The 17,981-nt window shown below is 42.4% G+C and overlaps 1 protein-coding gene across 1 annotated transcript in view; it reads right to left on the bottom strand.

Moving 5' to 3' along the window:
* LOC121907498 (anosmin-1) overlaps positions 1-17,649 on the bottom strand; it is a 46,588-nt gene extending 28,939 nt beyond the window's left edge. Inside the window, exons 1-2 of the mRNA XM_042427100.1 lie at positions 17,380-17,649; positions 11,357-11,404 (exon numbers count right to left, since the gene is read on the bottom strand). Coding sequence (XP_042283034.1) covers positions 11,357-11,404; positions 17,380-17,571 — 240 coding nt within the window. The 5' untranslated portion in view covers positions 17,572-17,649. The remainder of the gene's footprint in view (positions 1-11,356; positions 11,405-17,379) is intronic.
* Positions 17,650-17,981: the final 332 nt, after the last annotated feature.

Here is a 17,981-nt window from a genome sequence, read left to right as displayed (position 1 = left end):
TTGAGGACGAATCTTTTTTTCTGGTTCACCACAATCACAATTGTACAAGAAAATAGACTCTTCGTTACCTCGAGATGCTTGGGCTTGCGTGCCAAGCAGCGTGAATTAACACACCACATTGCGTACTAAGGATATTGCAACACAGATCAGAATGCTGGCTGTGTTTTCAGTGATGTCTCACCCTCCCAATACTAGCAGTACTAGTTTTTTGTTTTTTTAAAACTTCGAGCCAAAAGTCATCAAACCATCAAACAAAAATTTCTGGATTCTAAAAGGAAGTTGTATTTAAAAAGAAATTATCAGGAGAGTTGTCTTTGCTGAATAAGCGAATATATCGTAAGCAGCGCTCTCAAAAAAAAAAGATAAACATTTCTGTCGAGGCAGTGAGAGCTCCTTGCAGGTGTGCTGAAAACTGACAGTCTGTCAGCGTTTCTCCGCAGCCACACCCACAACCTGACATTTAAGTAGGGAAGAAGAGGACCGACGACAGATGTCTTGCCAAAGCAAATAGGATGGCTGTATATAATTACAAAGGTGCTCTCATCAATCAAGTGCCTGATTCCTATTTACACAGTTTGGTGCTCAATCTGAACCATACCGACCCCACCAAAAACATGTTCGGGAAAGTGCCACGACATATTTTCTATGAGCGCTGGTCCCCATCGCATGCAGATATACACCCTCATCCTCAGGAAGCATGTGCTCCTGCTTTTTTTTTTTGAGTTTTTAAAATTCAGTTGCATTTGGCCTCTAGCAAGTGATAATTACAGCAAACCAAAAAGTGCTAAACCACTTCCAAACCGTAAGTAAAACATGTAGGCTATAAACAGTTTTACTAATGGGACTACGTTAGGATTTCACATTTTGCACTCCCGATGGCGATGATAGTGTTTGACTTCTGAGATCTAATCTGGGCAAACACACCACAGAAATGGAGTGGAGAGCATAATTGAGCTGGACATAGTGTATCTGTTGGGTGTGGGTGCCAACGTCTGGGTCTCCCTCAAGCAAATCTCTCAGGCTGGCAACACAGCTACCATCTGTTTGGACTGCCTTAGGAATGCATGTAATGATCCTGCACGATGTTAACATATTTCTGGACAAATTTCACCTAAAAAGACACAAATGGGTTTGGTCTTGGAGTTGTAAACAAGAGCATGGGGTTGTTTCTATGGACTTGAGCTGTAACAAAAGCGTTTCCCCCTTTGTCCTCTTATCTTCCTACCCACTAGTGACACATTCTGCATGGTTAAGTAGGAACATCCATAGCGCTCTTTCACTCCTCATTTCACGCTGTAATAAAACGCAGCAGTTGTTACTCTGGGGGACCCTGAAAGGCATTCTGTGGGGCCGATGAGAGAGTCAGGCTGAATGGCAGCCAATGGCACAGCCCATCTCCACTTTGTCATGGCTGGGACGAGGCAGGCGGGGTGGGGGGAGGGTGGGTGTGCAGAGGAAAGGGAGAGAGATGGGGGGGGGGGGGAGTTGGTTTCCGCGCTTAGAACTCTCTGATGTAGGAGCATGGTTATCTCCACCCATCGTAAAAATGCTTACTGCCCCGAGTGCGTGACTGGAACACAAACTATATTAAAAAAAAAGTGCATATATAAAATGTCATGCAAGTGGTTTGTTTTAGCTAATGAAGCATGAACTTCTACCAGTCAAGATTGCTCCAGGCTTAACAATACACACTGTGCACAAAATAGAAAGATGGGCCATACTTCATACTGATGCAGATGACATTTTCCCATATTGGCTGAGCATATTTGTACAGTCATGGGGAGATGTGTCAGACAGCTATGACTGATCCTGTTATCAGTCATAGTTGCCACCTCCCCCACATGTACCGATACATGTGGATACCTGTATTCCCCCAACCAACCCCCCACCTCCACCTACAGAATCTGCGAAAACATGCACATCCCCAGTATGTTTTCTCTCTGTTATCCCAAAAGCTAAGAGATGACATGAAGCTGAGCATATCGATTCTAGAGCTGACGGTCAAGCTCAAGTGGTGCTGACAGATATTTACAAGGTGCCTTTGCCGGCCCCTCGGGATGGAACCTCTGTCCTCAGCTCCTCTGGGAGACTCAGATATGGAGGAATCTCTCTGTTGTTGATCTCACACACACACGCACACACACACTGTAAATCTCACCTCCAATCTCATTGAGTTACGGCTATTTTCTGCTGCCCTGGCGCTTTTCACACTCCCGACCACCGGACACAATCATTCCAGCAGCTCTCAGCTCCTTGCTCATATCTATCGACCCGTCCAGGAGCAAGTGGCCGGGCTCTGCTCCCTCCTCTATTGAAACAGGCACTTACTCCACGTACTCACTCACCCCTCACTCTATTTCACTTTTATTTGGCTGTCATCTCCCCTCGACTTCTTCTCAGTTCTTATCTCTTCTCTGCTCTCATTTTTCCCCATCCATGCCTCTCGTTTCTCGCTCACTCTCAGACCATGTCCGCTCTAATCCAGATCAATTTTAAAACTTATCTTTCTTTCACTCTCAGCCCTTCCATCTGCTCTAAGCCAGTGTGCTCATATTCAAGAAAATTGATGTTTTCCAAAACTCTCTCCAAAGTGGATAAATTTGACAACGCAAGGCTCACGTTGCAGTGCAGACACAAAATGAGCTTTTTATCATGTGATATATCTTTCCCAAACATAGCCAAGGGACTTTCACTTGCCAGCGATGTTATGAGGCCATGTTTCTGTAGCCCACTAACTTTTTTTTGTGTATGTTTCCAAACACTATAGCTACGCACACAATACAGGCGAAGGCACTAAGACATTTTTCTACTGTTGTAAGACAACGGCACAAGTGCAAAACAGTCATTTAATTAAATATATCAATCACAGACTGTAGGGGACTGAAGACACAAGATACCTGAGATATTTTTTCAAAGAAAAGTTTTTTCAATGCAGTCCTTGTACTGATGATTCAACTAGGAGAGTTTAATGCCCATGCAAGCATGGAAGTGTTCCCATAGGTGCTCACCTAACATTGTCTCTGCAGGAATTTAATAGGGCTTTTAATTCTTTAACCTTGCATGCACAAGATAATTTTTTCCCACTGTGCTACTGTTACCATTAGCCTTAGATAGTACAACACATTCAACTTGAATCCATTTTCGACTGGCTGCATTCATTTGACAACAGAATGCAAAACATGTCAATAACAACACCATTAAACATATAAGAGATAAAGATTTAGAGAGATTTGGTTGTGTTTTAAGTCTTTGGGCATTTCTGCGTGGATGGCTAACATTTAGAGATTGAATAGAAAACACTAGGGTGGATGTAAACTTCTATGTAAACAGCCTTTTCAAAATTATCAGAGCGGACATGGCATGTCATTCGTTCCCTTTCTCACTCTCAGTTCTGAGAGAAAAGCCATGTTTCCCTTGATGTTTTTGTTTGCTCCCTCATTTTCATTCATGGCACACGCTCCACTTCAAGGTTCCTTACAGAATTCAAAGTCATCCTGATTCCCATCCAAAAAGTCTTTTTTTTTTTTTTTTTGTAGACAAAAAACCAGTAGCATGCTGAAAATCTTTATAGCTGCCTCTCAGTAGATGCCCTCAGAGACTCTCATTAAAGGTTAACCAGGCTGAAACATATTTCATCAAGTGCTGGAGCAATGATGTGAATGAGTGTAAAATCATATGCTAGCAAGGTTTTCCAATATGCCTCTGACGTGCCATTAGGTTTCAAAGGACTGTAAAAATACAGCGAGTAAATCAGGAAGAAGATATCCCTGTCCTGAGCTGTTATGAAGTCTAGACACACTATTTCCTCAACCTTATGTGACCTTGTGGTATGTTAAGTCTATGAGATATCAGGTGTTTAATTTCTGCACTGTTGTAAATCAGCACAGGTGTGTTTGGGGCAGACATTGAGGTGGATTGGGTAGATCAAAAAGATTACCAGAGTGCTGACTTGAGATGTGAGGCTGCAACTCTATACCCAGCGAGCTCACATGGCTCCTCATAAATATGAAATGAGGTTTTCCAATAATCAGCAGCTCGCTTTTATATAAATGCCACACTTATCAGAAAGGAAAGATAAGTGAAAATTTAATTCAGTTATTTCTTAAGAGCTGTAGAATTTATCGCCAGCCAAGGTTGATGTTTCTATGTGGATGAATGGGAGTGTAGCTTTAATATTCATAAAAAAAGTTTTGATCTGATATTTGAGGGGGGTACACATTGCTTGCTGTGGGGTTTTCTATTCCATAAATACATAAGTCTCTGCAAACTCCACATTGCTCATAGTGTCAGTGGAGGATTGCTGTATTCAGAGCTTGAAAAGACTTGCAAAGAATTGCAGCATGTTGATGCTTCTGCATTTCAATTAGAGTTGAATGAGGCCTGTGTGGCAGCCAGGTAACCTATGTATGTGGCAAACTGGTGGTTGTGTGCTCTCCTCTGTCTCCCTGAAGGCGCAGGTATCCAAACTGTATGGACATATGGCACTAGGTGCAATAGATCCCTGTCTGCTACTGTAGCGATATCTTGCATCACCTGAGAAATAAAAAGGAATCTCTTACAAAAATTATTGCCGAAGATGACATGATATACAGGGCTGCAAGCAACTTGCTTTATTGGTGTTATCACTGGAACATATCGACAGCATTTCTTAATTGTAAGTAATACGAGATGTAGTTATGATAACTTTGAGTACAACTAATTAATTCAGACACGAAGTGCTTGAATTTCCCTTACACAAGTAATGACATATTTTCCAAATCTCCATGTGTTTTATGGCCCAGTGAGGAACGGCATGCTGTAAATGTTGCCAGTGTCATAATTCCTCGATATTTACAACTAACTCAAACACTGTACTATTCCAGCTCTGGTGGGGTGAACTGAAATGTATACGGTTCAAGACTTTCTGTTGTTTCTCAACCCGGGCTAGGAGACGGTGAGTAACCTAGCAGGTGGTGTCACAGACATTCTTTGAAAATCACTTTAATTATTAATTTAAATGCAGTTGAGGGCGCAGACAACAAAGAGCTGAAAAGGAATCGCTTGGCAGAAAGTGAGAAGAAAAAGGAGGAGGAGCAGGAGGGGGGCAGTGCATGAATTATACATTTACCCCACAATCAGAGGTGCCTGCCTTATTTATGAGCAAAAAGCCCACACAGCTTAGCCAGAATTGTGCTTTGTCTGCTGTGGAATGCAATAGCAGTTCACTTAATACTTAATGACTCTGAAGTTTCACCCAGACACCAACACACACACACACACACACTGATGTTGCCCCTCCTCCTCCTCCTCCTCCTCCTCCTCCTTGGTGAGGACTCCTTCTCCTACAGGTCCTCTGCCATCTCAAGCTGTTATCTTCTGCAGTGACAAGAGTCAAAATTACAGTGGCTGTAACTAGAGCCTCAGTTATCACCTACCTCTGGGCTCAGTTTACATTTCATGACAATTAGACTCAACAGGATGTATCCATCATGTGGGGTCAGATCGGTGATAAAGAGGCCGATGGGGCTTTCGCTGTGACGTGGCATGGGAAAGCCAAACCCTCTCTGCTGTTTTCTGAAAAACTGTGTCAGATCTGCTCCAGCACATGATTTACTGTATTTACTCTCACACCATCCACCCAGAATAATGTTACGATGACAGATGCGTAGGAACAGACTTGAAATCACACTCAACTCAACGCCAAAGCCATTTATTCAAACTGTCTGTATAACTGAGCAATGACGACGATAATGAACCCACATTTTGAGAGGAAAAATACATCTCTGTCATGGCAACGTCAGTCACTGCAGATTGAACAGATAGTAAACAAGATATAGGATTTCCACCCTGCTTGTTTGATCCTACAGTGATCACTCAAGCTGTCTCAACCCCCCCCCATCCTCATCTCATATGAAATAAGACCTGGAGAGGAGATTCAGTCTCAATGTAGGCCAACAACATGTAAAACATGGCAAGCCGTCGAGGGGAGGAGAGCCGCCCTAATCCCACGCTTGCAGTCACATTCCAACACTATCTACATTTGTTTATTTGAGTCTCTGAAACACTTCAAATTCAGTAATCCTCCTTGTCCACTCCAGTTTACTCCAACAGTTACTTACAGCAGTGATCACTTCAGCGTCTTCGAATTGTAAAACCTCCAGCTTGAGAATTAATGTCCAACCCAATAGCAGTAATATAATGCATTTTATATGTATTTCAAAAACTGAGAATAAAGACAAAGCAAGTTAGCAAGTTTAGTGGTTAAGAGTTTTGATAAACAAACAAAACCAAAGGAAACAACAGTTTTCTTCATCACTGACACACATTCAGTCAGAAGTATCATCTACTCTGCTGAAACAGTCCGATCTAACCCAAAGGTTAAGAGAGCTGTCGATCACCGAGTCTTTGACACACATTCTGGTTTTCCATCATCCTGAAACTGTCACACACAATCTGTGAGATTTAACCGCAGGACGCAGCAGCTTTGACTGGAGCTGGAATAAATTGATAAGCCCACATCAACTAAGCACATCAGCTTAAAAGATTCTTACATCCTAATCTTCCCTTCGTCAATGTGGCTGTTGGCAGGATCGGTTCAATAACAAAATATTAACACGGATGACTAATAAAGTGGCAGAATCATATCTTGTTTTAGCTCCTGGAGAGAAATTAGTCTCTCAACCCATGAGGTTGGAAAGGAAAAGGCAGCAGAGTCAACGTGAGAGGTGCGCCGCAGTCTATGATATTTAGCTAATCCATCCTCAGAATGAGAATAAACACTTGGATGACAGCAGATTGTCTCAGTGTGACTGGTCATTATTGCTAAAAGAGGATTTTGCAGCAGCTTTGATTACATTAATCCTTCAAGAGAATGAAATCCCAGGGGAAACATGTGGAATCAGGCTTTCTGTGAGAGGTTGATTATCTCAGAAAAGAAATGGCAACTATTTAAAAGGCCCTTTGCTCCATAGGATCAATAAAAACACAGGTTGTTGGAAGGTAGCGAATGAATATCTTCGTGGAGGATTTCTCGGAGCGCTCATTACTCCGATATTGAACTGACAGCGTCATGGAGAGCAACTTTAGATGTGGGATTTAAGTGCTGAAGAAGTCTTAACTGCAGTTCCACAGCCTTTTCGCCTCCTCTGCTGTGGCCACGTCTTTGGGTTTTTTTTGCTGTGGGGGTTTTCATTCTCTGCCACCCACCATGTGAATAATGAGCTCTACAGATAGCAGCCAATGAAGCGACCCCCCCTTTAGCCAATGAAACTTAACAACCATGTCCAGATCAGGTCCTTCCTGCTGGGACTGACCAGCCCTGCTTCACACTCCTCTGCCACCCACCCACACACACACACACACACACACACACACACATTAACATACTCTCATACTGCCTCAAACTAAAACAAAAAAAAATAAGAGAAACTATAGCGAATACCATCTTAATCACATTTAATAAAGTCATCAAGTGAAAATGACTCAGACTGTTTCCTACACTCTGCTTAGCAGTTGACTGCCCACTGCTTTCTAGTCCAGCTTGCTTTTGAGGTGTCGGTGCTGGTAATGTGGCCGACACAGGGAGGTGAGACCAACGTCTGGCCTCAATATGACCAAAAGGTGCTTTGAAGTCTGTTTAAGCACCTAACAGTCTCAGCCATGCCCAGCTGTAACCTACCAACCAGCACCCACTTTATCACATCTTTTCAGTGCACCGCAAGATATACTACCTACCGCCAAAGAAAGGATGACCACACAAAAGACTTGTAAACCGCACTGACAAGCTCTTCAAGCTTGAAGAGAAAGTGACACATTCCCCCACAACATAGTTTGTTTTCTAATTAAGATTAATGTTAATTGAAAAGCGAGTTGATTTTGTAGGTTTCAACTGACACTGAAGAAAAAGTTTGACCATTTTATTTTGCCGTGAGAAAATGTGGGGGTTGGTGGGGGGGGGGGGGGGGGGGGGGTTGACAGTGGGCTTTGAAAGACACTTTTGAATGAGACATAGTAGCATTCCAGGGATTGTTATTCCCGCAAACCGCTCCAAAGCCTCCAACATGTGAAGACGAAGGCGCATGTAATCCAAAGGGTAAACACTTCTTATTCTTAAGCTGGTATGTGAAGCTCAGGGTGTGATTGGGAGGAAAAGAGCGTTCAAAAGAGCCACCTGGGATATGTGAGAGATCTATGAAAGACGTGTACGACTCATTGCTGCCAAATGGACACCAGAGAGCTTTTTTAAGGTGCAAACTCTTTGGGTTTCGGCTGATATACAGACAAAAAGTAAGGTCAAGTGAAAATCCCACTGCTGGATGTTATATTACAGACCGGTGCTTTAATATTTCTTCAGCCTAGTGATCACCACTCAACCTAATTCATTGAGAGATCAGTCTCAATGGAGAAACAGTCCCGGATATTGAGTCTTTTTACAAGAAAAATATTATACTTTCCTCCTCAGGAACTATAAATGATGGGCACTTTCCAAAGACTCACCACAGGCCAACTGATCCAGGCATAATGCACATGTCCTTTCCTCTCTTCCTTCCCTGACAGCAGTTTGAGTAATGAAACGCACCGCTTTGTTGCAGACCGGAGCTGCCTTAAGTCAGTCCTAGCATTTGATTTGGTGGCTGGATCACACCCATGGGGGGAAAGCAGCCCTACTAACATCAGCCATGGTCTGAATGTGGAAAGCTTCTTGGCTTCTTCTGCAGATGCACAAAATCTATTTTCTGTGCACCAGCAGAAAAAAAAGAAGAACACCCTGGAGTGTTTAAAACTTTCAGGGAACACATCCAAACTTCTCAAGTGGGGAGCTCTAACAGTAGGGAGACAAAATGACAATAGCTCATAGAAAACGCCTGCTGTCTTTTCTCCTGGTGTCTCCCTGCTGAATGGAGTTTGTCTGCTGGTCCAGTGTTATGGCATGATAATGACTCCCCGGCTCTCCAAATGCCACCTCGCTCTGCTCTGGAGAGAGAGAGAGAGAGGGCAAGCAGGTTAATTACCATGACAATGGGGACGCTGAGAGCGGGGCCGACGCCGGACACTGCATACAAAATGACCGGGATGACTTTCTCATCACAAATGGGAGGCTTTGATTTCCTAAAACGCAGCCAGATGGACGAGGTCACAGTATCTTTGTCTAAATTATTAGGCAGCCCTTCCTCACATTTTCCTCACAGGCGGGGAGCTCTCCGTGGCTGTTAAACAGAGCTCTGGGTGGACAGGCCTTCTGCCCTAACGCACTCCTCGGGAGCCACTGCCTTTGTCTCTCTGTTTGACTGTGTGCTGTTCATGAAGTGAAGAGGCTAATCAGCGGTTGTAGAGCCATTCACAGGGAACCACTGTACAGCATGGGCCCGTACAATTGTTAAGAGTGGCTACAATAGCTCTGTGTTTTGACACACTACACACAGGCCCTGAGTGTGCACTCAAGTCATTAATGTGGATGTGAAGTGTGGTGATGTTTGCTACCAAAATATTGACTTTCGGCCCCAAATTAAACTTCAGCACCGTGCCCTGGCTCGCATCCTGAATGGCTGAACGAAAAGCTAGGATACAATTAAATTAATTAAATTCAAAGAGCCCTTGAAACTGTTTAGAATGGCAGAGCAGTGGAGCTTTACATTTGTACAGCACTTATGCAGGCATACCATTATTTTTAAGGGTTTACATCGAACTGGGTCGCAGTTATTTACTGCCTACATGCGGGATAAAGAAGTGCTAACTGACATTCTCGTTATAGAGAGGGAAAACAAAAAATCCATTAAAAGACTTTGGACCTTTGCAAAGTTTCAGCAATGTTAGCTGGTTGATTATGAAAACAGTATGCTGTGTTTGGACTCGCAGCCAGCAAAAGCCCTTTCAAACATAAAACTCTGCAATGACTGGGGAACGATGAGTGCCAAGAGCCGATGTTGGCCATCACAGTGGAAAGGAGAGAAACAAGTTTCACAGCATTATAGTGAAAACAAAGGAGGTCTGCCTCCTTTAGAGCCTATTCATTAACTTTAAAGATACAAACTGGATACAGATGGTTTAAAATAATAAAAGGACATTTTTTATCTCACATTTTGCTCGAGACAATCTTGAACTGTTAAACTTTACAATCTACACACATATTCTATGAATTCAAAATTCAGCGATGTGACAGAACACCGTGTTGTAAATATTTGCTGAGCAGAGTAAGAGAAATAACCCATACATTCACAGATGTTAGTAGAAGGCACAAAGCACAATAGCTCTGCTGTATCACAGGCAATGCAAACTGCCAAGGAAACAATTTGAAATTCAAAAAAAGGAATTTAGAAATCAAACAGAAAGGGTCATTTTGTGAGGCTGCTGATACTAGACACTGATTGTGATTAATATGTACACCAACTGTGAGGCCATGTTAAGTAAGCATTAAAAAAAAAATGCAGCCACTTCGCTTTTTCCTGAATTTCCAATTAATCACCATCACTGTAATACTGAGATTTACCATCAGTTTCTCAGCCAGCATTCCTCGTTAAGTACCCCAGAGTTTTTTGAGAAAAGCTAATAAATACACACAAGGATTACAGATAACCTGTCATCACCCGGACGATAACATACTTCCTGTATATTATTTAGACACGTTTTTATAGTGTGAAGGGAAAACCCAGAAGAAGAAAAACAAACAGACGCCCAGCTTCATCAAAGGGAAACTGTCCTACCATGAATATGTGTTGTATATGTCCTATTTTGAGTTCTCATGGGTTACCAGCATTGAATTCTGCTTTCACAGCCTGTGTGTGTAGAGACAAGAGCCTCTGGCAGCTATAGAGAGCATTGTTCAGATTTCAAACTTGGACTAGGCTGTGCTAGCGTATCATCCTTCTTATTTCAGCCCCACAGTCTATACGGCACATCTCTGAGGGCCTTGTCAACAGATCCAGGAGAGTCTGATAGAACATGTCAGCGCCATCTTTTCAGAGGAGCTGTCAACACCAGCTTTGTATCAACCTTCTTTGGGACGGGGCACGAAACACAAACAAGCCCTGCGGGATGTGTACCATAATGCGTCCTACTGAAATTCCAAATGACAAGAATACAAAAAAAAAGCAATCATGCTTTGCTTTCATGAATCAACAGGCATATAACTTGATAATCGAATCCCATTTACAAGAACAAATGAGTGTCAATGAAAGCAGGAGCGATCTAGTAAAGACTAGCTGAAAAGAAAAAGAGGTTTTCTAATGATAATCTGTGTCAACAGGTCTCAGAGTAATTCCTGCAGGCATGACAAAAGTAGTCTTGTTGTGACTTGTGTACTTTATGTTGTATTATCCACTGATAATGAGGCATGTATGTGGCATGCGTCTCATTCATGAAAGAAATGAAACCACACTACCTTGGAGCACTGCTTGTGATTCTGGCACCAAACCAAGGATCCATTATTCTGTGAAAAAGGGAGAAGGAAAAAATATCATCAGTCATCACACTTTAAAAATATACAATAATCCATTTATCACATTAACGTGTTGTAGCTTTGACCCCCTCCTTTTACTATTACAATGCATGTTATTTCCTTTAAGTCATGGTCTTTTTGATTAATGATAATGCCAACAGTACACAAATTTCAAAAACAGACTTTGAGTCTGCTTTGCGTGCTGAGGGCATGTAACCTAAGCAGGAAAGTGGGGTCACTCCACCAGGGACAGGGAGAACCTCTGGTCATTTTCACCAGAGCATGGTGACCTCGGCTTTTCTGAGGACCTGTTTGATCTCTCAACAGACGTCCCTGAGGTCACTGAGGTGGGAACTGATGTCAGCACTCCTGTGTGGACTGCAGATACCGCTAATTTCCTCTAATTGCTGTAGAAGTGCCACCTTCTGCGCTGCAATGAGACAAACATTTGGTCCTAATAACGCTGTGTATTTATAAATCCTCTATGTGTAAATATGGAGAGTTGTCAAGCGAAGGACCAGTGGGGGTAAGTGGCTTGTGCAAGTGGCCGTTTCCTGAATTCTGTTAGAGCAAAGAATTATGTTGCCAGTCTCTGCAAACATAATTGTGCTTGGATGACAACTACAAGGCTAGTGCTTCAGAATAAATGGACAGCAGATAAACAGGAAAGAGACAAAATGTTTAAATGTGCTGTGTTTCAGAAAACGGGACATTTAGGTTGATGTTTTAAGCCTGCAATAACTGTCTTGTCAGCGGACCCAAGCCGTAAACACACCTTATAAGTTGATATGGCGATACATGTTATATCTATTTTACACTTCCAGCAGATATGGAGCAACATTAGCGTTAATTTGGAGTTTACATCTGATGAATGTAAGTCCAAAATTCACTCTTCTTTTCTCTCTGTTTTGGTCCCTACTAACTCCTGGGGGAATTATCCCATTGTTTAGCTGCTCAAAGCTCAACTATGTGCACCACTTAATTGCTAACTTTGCAGGCCGTAAAACCGAAACAAAGAGCTGAAATAAGCTAAAACACTCCAGAGTTAGAAGACAACTCTCTGTGGGACACCTGTGACATTACATATAGTCATTTGATCCATTGTTAATATGGAAATATTGATTATAATTGCATTAAATCCTACTGTCTCTTCTTGCTCAGAGTAAGTAATAAAAAAATCAAATGGAAAATTCTCAATGGAGGCTCTAAGTTTTAACATTAATGGAATTCATTCTAGTCAATGACCTGGATCTGAGCTTCACTTTTGGATGTTCTCTGTGCGTCTCAAAGCAGTGGGATACAGCCAAACTTTAGGGGTCTGCAGGCAAAAAGTCTGCTTAAGTTCAATGTCAAGTTCAAAGCCTTTTCCCACAATGTAATCCAGAAGAAATTTCCCATGAGACCTTAGGAGAGAACTTATCATTAAAGGGTTTAATTTGACATCCAGTACCAGTAAGTGCTGTGCTTTTAGTGTCAATGATAATGGTCAAATGGCTTCAAAGGAATTCATGATTGTATGGTCATGTCTTCTGAGAATCTCCTTCCACAAAAACTAGATAAGAATGAAAAATATATGAGTCTGAGCACCAAGGAGACTAGGAATAGTTGTTTCATTTTGTCATTGAATGATGTGAAAATGCACGCTAACTTGGCTGAAGTGTTCAGTGTGCATCCGCAGCGTTTGTGTGGAATAGAGCACATTCACTCTGCTTGGCCTCATGTTGATTAAAATATGAATTATTCCTCACTAGTACATCATTTTGTGCTGTATCACATGATTAAACTCCCTCTGGAGTTCACTATCTTATGAGAAATGATCAATCCAACCGGGCCTTATCCCCTGTTGATGACAACTAGTAAATAAAACCTTGACATTTAAATTGGCAGCCAATGGCGCAGGATAATTTATACAGCTTGTCACAACTCAAGACCATGTCCTAAATCATCAATCGTGGTTTTTGACACCTTTCTTTGCCCATCAATCAACAGCGACAGGACCAGATCCACAGAGGAGCTAATTCTGTTGTGTGACAGCATCCCTGTAGCAGGGAAGCTCAGCAGGATGTTGCCCCAGCTGTCCAGTCCTGACCCCACCATGTCAGGGACCAACGGGGGAATAATTATAGGTCAGGACTTCATCCTTCTGACTCACCATGACATTCCTCTGCAGTCTGAACATTATGCAGTGCTGAGGACTGTCAAGGACTCCGGTGAATGAATGCTTTCCAGATATCCTCCTGTGTGATTGGGGTCGAGGAGGGAAGGCCAGACAGTGGTCCACGAGTGTGTGGCTAAGGTGAACTCATCGTTTTGTTACTGACGCTGGTGGAGTCGTGTAAACAGGGCATTCATCACAGAGATACATTCTGGCTGTTGTCAGCTGAGAAGTTGGAGCAGGTGGCCAGGGGCATGTTGTATTGTCTAGACAACTGAGTGAACATGGACAAAAAAACCCTTTTATCTTTGAGGACAGCATTCCACCTTTTGAAAATGGAAATCTTTTGTTTCCTACGGGCCTCTGGTTCGGATTAAATGGATCTCAGTTGACATTGGAGAGGAGTTTTTGAATTGCATTTTACCTTGTCTATATGTTCACCAGCATTAAACCAGTCAGAGTATCTCTGTGTAGAAAATACTGTAGGTCTATGAGACCTTGTACATTTCTGGCAAAGTTGACAGGAGACAGGACTTCAAAGGACAGACTGGTGTCTCTGTATGTCCTTTGACAGCCGTGGGGTCCTCAGGCAACACCAAAATAACTGATCTTTAAGGGCACATATGCAGCACTAAAATAACGGGCCTCAAGATTTAGACTTTGACTTGAGTGGGTGTGAGGGCTGTGGTCATTCTGCTTATCAATTATTCACTTTATATGAATTATTTGACCAGGGCTCTGAAAGTGAGCTAATGTGTTTAACGCACATCCAATCTTAACATAAAAGGGCGTTTCAGAAACAACACTGGAGTAAAGTTGTCTCCAGTTAGGAATGAAGGCTCTTTGTCAAATGAAGTAGCTGAGGGTGTAGCAGCGCTGGCAGCTGAGATTTATAGACGAGACTGTCATGGTTTAAAAGCATTTACAGAGAGGTGAGGCCAAGCTACATAGACCCCTATTCATCTGCTGTCTTTACTAATGAAAAACTCCACACATGAGACGAGCACTGGCTGAGGTTTGATTCCACCGCGGGTTATTTCATATCAAAGGCGAAAAACAAGGGGAAACGGAAAAACTACTTTCCAATGTTTTTTCTTCCCTTCACTTGAAACACAAATCTCTCAAGCAAGATGTTTAGGCTTTACTGCGCCGCACATTACAAAATGAATGACTGAATTTTAAAATGTTAGATTTTTATTGCTCCGAACGTAATAACAAGACCTCACGGACACACCTTGTTTTTGGCTTCACAGGTCCACACATAAATAATCCACTACAAGGCTGATGCTTTCAGAATACATTATTGCACAGGGCTCCCAGCTCGCTCTTAATATTTTAAAGTGTCCGAGACTAATATTTATGGTTGGGTGTTCCCCGCAAGTCTACTGTACCAGGGGTGACAAGTTCCCCAAATGTGGAGTAAAATGTCAATAAATCTGTATTTGGAAATACTATTACATCAATAAATCTACAGTTGCTATAAATCTGACAACCAATGGACTACCCATGGGCTTTTGAACTCCATGCTTGTTGCCATTTCACACTAAGTCATAATTGCAACAATTAAAACAAAGATTGTCCTCTGTCTTTCAGCCACATAAAAAGGAAAGACGTGTGGGTGTTCATGACATCTGCAAGTGCTAAACTCTCCCAGTTTCATTTCAAGAGTGATCAAATTAGAGCTGATATGAAAAACAGATTTCTAAATTACAGCTGCAAAACCTGTTAAGAGCACAAACTGTACAGATTACTAGATATTGAGATATTGAAATATTGAGAAACGGTAGGCAAAAGTCACCACTTTGACATACAGCCCAGGCCTTTCATTTCCATAAAAATGGAAAGTGTTGCATGTCTTGGTTTTCCTATTGAGTATTAAATGACCCCTGAAGGATGTCCAAGTTGAATTAAGAGGTCTGTCGTCTCAATTATTGGAGTGGAGCTCTGAGCTGCCTGTCGGCCCGTTACAGTAATAAGATCTGGCAGAGGAAGCAGATCCACCTGTAGGTTGTGCTGACTGAGCATGCTCCAGTGTTGTGGCAACAGTACATTAGAGCTTATCACATTTAGCACAATTGGGCGCCAGCATTTAGCAGGAAGGTGACCTCAGCGGAGAAGCATTGGTAGCTCAGTGTATATCTCCTACATGCCTATGAGGTGTGATGCTGGCATTTATTGGCAGGACCAGAGGGTAGAGGGCAGTGGGGGGGGGGGGGGGGGGGGGGGATGTTTTTGCAGCTGACCAGACCCCCCATTTTCACATGAAAGGACTGTTGAGTACACAGTGCATAAGACAGTCCTTGTAGATTATCAACAATTGCCTTCTATTCTTAGACCCACACGCTTGCTCAAGCAACCTTGCTTATCACTAACCACAAAAATGCTCCTCTCTTTAGACAAATACCTTTGTCTCATTTTCTCCTTACTGAAAAAGTCTGGCTGCACTGACTCTGAGGCTCTGCAGTCAATTATATAGACTGTTAGATGTTCATTAGAGGTGAGACTTAATCAGTTATTTGACTTCTCATTCAGCTGGTGGCTGATTTAATGCAGCAACTTTGCAACTCATGGCAGCAAATACTCTTGGAATTTTCTTAAAACAAATCCCTGACATTCCTTGCCAAGCTGCGCTTTAATAAGAAACACTGTTTTCAATCTGTGTCCTTTGGATGCACAGCAGTGCTGGTTTCTGTACGACTAGGATTTTAATTGCAGTTAACTGCATTCATCCTTCACTCCAGGTGTGTATTATTCTTCAATAAAACTGCTCAAATTAACTGCAGTAGGTCGTTGTGTCCCGCAGACCTGCATTGAGAACCAATGCACATGATCAATTAGGGTTTTTAAAGTAAACTGATGAGAAAGAAACAAGTAATGCGCACTGTTGATTAATTACTCCTAATTACAAATTTACCTCGCTCCACTATGTTTCCTGACAATTGGGGATTAATTAATGCACCTTGAGAAAGACAAGCCTTGCAAATGCAAATGGGGTGAGCATAACGGCAGTCACCAGATAGATAGCTGATGAAAAGGAGCAAAGGGGAGAAGGATCAGTGACCGGTCCTTTTCTCTAGAGTCCTGAGAGAGAACAGTGTGTCCAGTGAAGGGTGAAAAACAACTTCTGACACCACATACCAAATCAAACCCAGAATACAGCTAATTTATAGTGGCTTCAGGCAAGGACTACATCACAACATGCTCTGCTGGGATACTAGTGAAAAATTCTAATTATCAATATAAAAATAAGTGGTTCCTCTCATTTGGGAGGAGTGCATATACATTCAAAATACATGGGCAACTTACAGTTCACAAAAAATGTGGAGTTATAACTGGAATCCATTACATTTGTAATAATTTTACAGTAATTAGCAACTTATGAATGGAAACTGGCTCCACTGAGAGGCATCCATCATCTGTCAGGCTCAAAAATACTGCAATGTATTAATTAGATATTTTGAAGGCGGCCCAGTCTACCAGTGAAATACTGCATGTGGCAACTTTGCAAGTAACTCAAACCATTTTTATAGATGCTTATATCTGCAACTGGTGTCTGCTGACACTTTCTTCTATGAAATTCACTGTCAATGATAATACTGAATGAAAAGAAACACAAGTGAGAAAGTATTTCAGCACCATTAGTGATCTGCTCCTGTCTGCTTACAATGGGCTCCAGAGAAACAGGTTTGACTTATGTGGGGAACGATCGACTATAGCAAATATTCATTCATAAATGAACACAACACCGCATTTGTCTCGTATTTTCTACACATAGCCAGGAGTTGGAGGGATTGTGGCCACATGTTCGTACCTGAGAGTGCTTGAAAAAAGCAGAGATGCGAGTGATGTGCAGACTGAGGCATCTCGAAGCGCATCTTGCTCGGTAAATACTGGCAGTGAAGAAAGAGTCGTCCTGCTTCCTCGCGGACACACTTCCCGGGCTCGTTAACGCCGTAATCCATAAACACAGGGTCACACACACGTTCAGGCTCCTAGAAAACATGGTCCGGCGGCTGTGTATTTTAATCCCTCCACGGATCGGACAATACTGCGTGCAGGCTCCGCCGGAGAAACTAAAGAAACTTCAATTATACACTGGGGAGGAGTCACGGGCTCACGTGCCCTGCGATTGGAGGATCCCGCGGTGACTGACAGACACGAGGAGGGTTAAGCAGGTAGACTGCTGCATAGTCTGAACACAATTCAAAGCATGGGCAGGTTGTCCCGTGTGCAGGCCAAGCAGGAGGAAAAGCGTGATCTCCATTCAAATGTGTAGGAATCGTATGAATGAAGATGATGGTCTAGTTAACTTGTAATGATATGAGCAAATGGAAACAGATGAGCACATGTTATGTTGTTGCTACTTTGATTCACACAAGCTCAATTAGTGTTTTATTACTGAACACATTATCT

The sequence above is a fragment of the Thunnus maccoyii genome, chromosome 11, assembly GCF_910596095.1.
Source record: "Thunnus maccoyii chromosome 11, fThuMac1.1, whole genome shotgun sequence".
Taxonomy (NCBI): Eukaryota; Metazoa; Chordata; class Actinopteri; order Scombriformes; family Scombridae; genus Thunnus; species Thunnus maccoyii.
This window is presented reverse-complemented; position numbering and strand designations above follow the sequence as displayed.